This window comes from Fukomys damarensis, unplaced genomic scaffold, assembly GCF_012274545.1.
Source record: "Fukomys damarensis isolate Sample0158 unplaced genomic scaffold, DMR_v1.0_HiC HiC_scaffold_11, whole genome shotgun sequence".
NCBI lineage: Eukaryota > Metazoa > Chordata > Mammalia > Rodentia > Bathyergidae > Fukomys > Fukomys damarensis.
Window position 1 is genome coordinate 33,923,793 of NW_022900923.1, and position 5,118 is coordinate 33,928,910.

At 33.2% G+C, this 5,118-nt stretch overlaps 2 protein-coding genes across 3 annotated transcripts in view; one reads left to right on the plus strand and one right to left on the minus strand.

Annotated features, from left to right (window-relative positions):
* Ro60 (Ro60, Y RNA binding protein) overlaps positions 1-3,580 on the plus strand; it is a 19,719-nt gene extending 16,139 nt beyond the window's left edge. Inside the window, exons 6-9 of the mRNA XM_010608751.3 lie at positions 250-366; positions 1,390-1,503; positions 1,759-1,905; positions 3,296-3,580. Coding sequence (XP_010607053.1) covers positions 250-366; positions 1,390-1,503; positions 1,759-1,905; positions 3,296-3,448 — 531 coding nt within the window. The 3' untranslated portion in view covers positions 3,449-3,580. The remainder of the gene's footprint in view (positions 1-249; positions 367-1,389; positions 1,504-1,758; positions 1,906-3,295) is intronic.
* Glrx2 (glutaredoxin 2) overlaps positions 1,805-5,118 on the minus strand; it is a 24,011-nt gene continuing 20,697 nt past the window's right edge. For both annotated transcript variants that reach the window (XM_010608754.3, XM_010608753.3), the window contains exon 5: positions 1,805-1,887. In XM_010608754.3, coding sequence (XP_010607056.1) covers positions 1,841-1,887 — 47 coding nt within the window. In that variant the 3' untranslated portion in view covers positions 1,805-1,840. The remainder of the gene's footprint in view (positions 1,888-5,118) is intronic.

Genomic DNA, 5,118 nt, shown 5'->3' on the forward strand with positions numbered 1-5,118 from the left:
GTTTTTTTTTTTTTTTTTTGTACCCGGGATTGAACTCGGGTCCTTGCACTTGCAAGGCAGGCCACGGAACCACTGAGCTAAATCCCCAGCCTTAAGTATTTTTAAATAGTAGTTGATGTATCAAAACTCAGCTCTTTTATCTTTGTCTTTTTGAATGAAAGATAAGGAATTAAGTTTTCCTAGACATTTAGTCTCCCTCTAATTTCTGCGACTGCTCTTAATGAATGTGTTACTTTGTTTTCTCTTTAGACAGTTGAACCAACTGGAAAGCGTTTCTTGTTAGCTGTGGATGTCAGTGCTTCAATGAGCCAAAGAGTTTTGGGCAGTATACTCAATGCTAGCACAGTTGCTGCAGCAATGTGCATGGTGAGAACACCTAGAACAGTTTAGAATTTTCCCCCCATAAAAGTATATTTATAAGTCAGGCCTGGTGGCACATGCCTGTAATCACAGCACTCAGGCAGCTGAGCCAGAGCTGATCAGGAGTTCAAAGCCAGTATCAACTATGTGGCAAGACTCTGTCTCAAAAAGAAATGTTGGCTATGGGGTAAAACTATAAAATTAGATATAATCAAGACTTATTTTTTCATTGTAGCCCATGGGACATATTTTCTTCTATCATTTTTAGTCTAAAGAGCATTTTGTGCCAGGTTAATAGCGCACACCTATAATTCCAGCTACTTGAGAGGCTGGGCAGGTAGATCACAAGTTCAAGACCACTCTGACCAACTTAGTAGCACCCTGGCTGAAAAAGCAAAAGCAAAAAAAGAAAAAGAAAACAAAAGGCTAGAGATGTGCTCTGTAATGGAATGCTTGCATAGCATGTATGAGGCCCTGGGTTCAACTCCCAGTACTGCAAACAAGAAAACCAAATATATAATGTAACTATTGTTTACCTTAAATGTACCAATAAACTTAGTGGTGGGGGGAGAAAACCAAATTTGTAAATTAAAAGTTTTGAATGTTTTGAAAAAGCATTTCTAAAAAATAATTGAAATTTTAAATTGTACCAAAGATTAAATATTAATAGCATTTTTGAGGACATAGTGCTTACAAAAATTATTTAATGATAAGTTAAAAGATTAGAGAACTAAAAAGTGTCAGGAGACTATTTCTAGCCTCACTGAAAAGCAAGCTGCTTTAATTTTTTTCATAACTGACTTTCCTATAGCTTGATAAATTGAAGACTATATCCCTTCAAAGAGTTTGTGAAAAGCACTATACTTCGAAGCTATATTGTTAATTTTATACTTTAGAACACAGTAGTACAAGTTTGTAAATAAAATAAGCACATCTTGTTTATCTTAATGATGAAGTTGTATAAACTTAAAGATACTATATTTATTTCCCCCAAATTTGCTGAAAATTAACCATCATTGAATTTTTCAGGTTGTCACCCGAACAGAAAAAGATTCTTATGTAGTTGCTTTTTCAGATGAAATGGTACCATGTACTGTGACTAAAGATATGACCTTACAACAGGTTTTAATGGCTATGAATCAGGTAATAAACTTTTGAAATTGTTTATTTAACATGAATGCATGGTGTTAATTTATAAGAAATTTTATCTTTTCCCATGAGAAGCACAAAATCAAAACTAGCATAGTCTTAAAAATAGCAGTCTTATTAGAGAAGGCCTATTTAATGGCTCTAAACAGTATTGCAAAAATAATAGTATTTTAGTATTTAATTATTTCAGACATCTCATTGTGGACATTAGGTCAATGTTATTCTCATTCATGTTCTTGTTGAGTTTAGATCCCAGCAGGTGGAACTGATTGCTCTCTTCCAATGATCTGGGCTCAAAAGATGAACACAGCTGCTGATGTCTTCATTGTATTCACTGATAATGAGACCTTTGCAGGAAATGTCCATCCTTCTGTTGCTCTGAGGGAATATAGAAAGGTAAAACAAATTCTGCTGTTCTCACCCAAATAATACTCCACTGTTTCTTTAAAAACATCACTAAATTTACTTCTGTACCTTTGTATAGGAATCCAGTGTCAGTTATGAACTCAGTAATACTTGAAGTAAGAAAAGTAGTGCTCACTCATGTATAATTTATTTTAAATCTAGTGTTAAACATTACTGAAAATATCCTCTGCAAATAATATTCTTGGTAATAATCAAAATACTTACTTTACCTTAACTCTAAATTTTTTAATGCTTTATTGTGCTCCTTGAAAAATTACAAGTATCATTTGTGGATTTTGCTAAATACCTACATAAAGCTGTAACTATGTTCTAAGTTTTATGGTGATACATAGAGGTGGGGAGGGGATGGGGAAATCTGTGCTCCCTGATGGAGTTCCCTGAAGTGACATAAATTTGTATAACTACACCCTCCAGTATGGTAGGTAGCTACTACTCACATGGGCCTAGTGGCACTAACATGAATAGAAGTAGAAATAGAACTTGCTAATGAAGTGCAGTAGTTTTCAAAAAGTATGGTTTCCTTACCGGCAGCCTTAGAATCACCTAGTACCATGTTGAATATGCCGATTCCAAGGCCTCATCAACCATTTGTTGAATCATTAACTCAGTTAGTAGAACTGTGTTTTAACAAGTTTTCCAGGGATGCTGGTGCATGCTTAATTTTGAGGACCACAGTCTGAGACAGTAGAACTAAAGGTAGCCTGAAGTCTTAGTCCTTGGTCTTTGTTACTGTGGACCCATTAGATGGTACAGTAATAGTACCTACCTTTAGGGTTGATACAACAATTAAATTAGATGCATTATTTAAAGAGTTCACTGTAGTGTCTGACAATAATATATGTTTGGGGATTATTTTTTCTCAAAAACTCAAATTATATTAACCTTACATGTAACTATAGAGAACAAGTTCTTACATGGGATATTTGCATATTGAACATAGGGTCATTATAAACCAAATGTTGATAATCCCAGAGAAATATTTCCTTATGTTTATATATACTCATACTGTCTCAGCCTTTACCATATTGTCAAGTGTCTGGCACCCTTGAGTATCCTAATAGTTTTCATAATTTACAAAGCTCCCATACTGCTTTAAATGTACTCTGGACCCCATAAAACAGATAAAAATACAGAACAAAGAAACTTCAGATAAGTTCTTCTCAGTTATATTTCGGAATCTTTTAAAGCTCATACTGTCTGACCATAAAAGATTAAGCAAAAAAAAAAAATTTTTTTTTTTACTTTGTAAATAAACTGTGATAAAGAAATTTTAAAGTATTATAATTTTGGACATTTTTCTTTTTGCTTTTCCTTCTGTAATTTGTATGTGTTTTTATTTTTTATGTATTTTTTCCTACAGAAAATGGATATTCCAGCTAAATTGATTGTTTGTGGAATGACATCAAATGGTTTTACTATTGCAGACCCAGATGATAGAGGCATGTTGGATATGTGTGGCTTTGATACTGGAGCTCTGGATGTGATTCGAAATTTCACATTAGATGTGATTTAACCATAAGCAGCAGCATGATCCAGAAGAGGTCAACTGTGATCAGTGATCTCACTAAAATTACACAGCTGCTTCCCACCTAATCTAATCCAGTGAAAGATGATGGTACAGTATGTACATAATGGAAGTTACTTTATGAAAAAAAAAGGAAAAGAAGGAAAAATAAGATGAGCCCAAAGTTCTATCCACTAGTCTAGCTTTTGGGAAATAACTTCCAAGATACTGTAGCCTCCTCTCTTAAGAGAACTTTGTTTTAGTACACCGTACAGTAGTTTGCTCTGTTGAATAATATATTTATACTTAAAAGAGGGGGTCCAAAAGTGTGAGTAGATCCTTGTCACATTGCTTGTTGGAGAAGTACTTTTTTTTTTAAATGTTTTCATTGGAAAAGAACAGCTTTGATAATATCCAAATACTCTGAAATGCACTAGACCATGTAACTGTGATGGAATATGAAACTCATCTATAAATTTTTGTACCAAGGGGATAAAAAACTAAGACATTTGATTAAATTATGAATGAGTTTTACAAATTCCTTTCAGAGTTTTCTAAGATCGCTTAAGTAACAGCTCTTATTCAATGAAAAATATTTTAGTTGTGATTTTTTTTTAATTTGTACTTGTAGAACCTGTTACCATTAAACAGAAACAAATGCCTAAGAGGAGGCTCTAAAGTTTGTGTTGGCTGAGGAGTTCTATTTGGTTTGCTTTGTTTATTGGAATGAGTAAGGGTGTTAACCTGACAGTGATTTCCTCTACGTAACAACAGCTTTGTATAGTTAACTTTTTAAAATATTCTTAAGTAACAAAATATTTCAAGAACTGAAGTCCCCCAATTTCAACTATAACCAGAATAGCCTGTTCCTTGCTCCTACCATAGGAATTGTTTCAGTTACTTTCACCTGTTGTTTTTAGTCAAATTGTAATCTTGTCACTGGTCTCCTGACGTCCATTATTCATTTTTATGGCAAAACATTCATTTTTCATAAGGTAAAGAAATAATAAAGCAAGCTATGTCCTTCAGGTTTGAAAGGTAGTTCTTGAGTGACATTACCAACTAACCAGTCTTTAGGAAATTATTTTTATACTTTGTGTATTAAACTTTTCCATTACACTAACATTTTCTTGATCAAGAATTGTTTTCATTGGGAGGCTTAACATTAAAGCAATTTGTTGAAATGTCAGTATCTTTTCTTATAATTTTGTAATTGTCAAATATAGCTTAAATGTTAAACTTTCATTTTTATGAATTGTCTTTAAAAATATTAAAGGAATACTGAGGGTTTATAAACCCCTTCTCACTGTTACATGAAAAGTTAACACTAGCAAATGTAAACTATAGTGTTGTATATGCTTGGGCTGGACATTTTTTGGTTAAAGGGGTCTTTAGTAGTACAAGGATTTGTGTATCTATTTTCTACTTTTTTGTGGGAAGATTTTGGTGTTGGTAATAAGAAAATTTTTTTCAAATGTATTTGACATTTTGACGTATGTATCCATGCCTTCAAAGCAAAGGATCTCAGTTTTTAAATGTTACTTAACTGCGGTTTTTTTGGTCATCAAAGCTAGTACTACTTCGCACACTTAATATGCATTTGTCTATGATATGATCCTGGTTTTAACCCTCTGTCACGCATGGAATTTAACGTCTTGGCTTTTTTTTTTTTTTTTTTT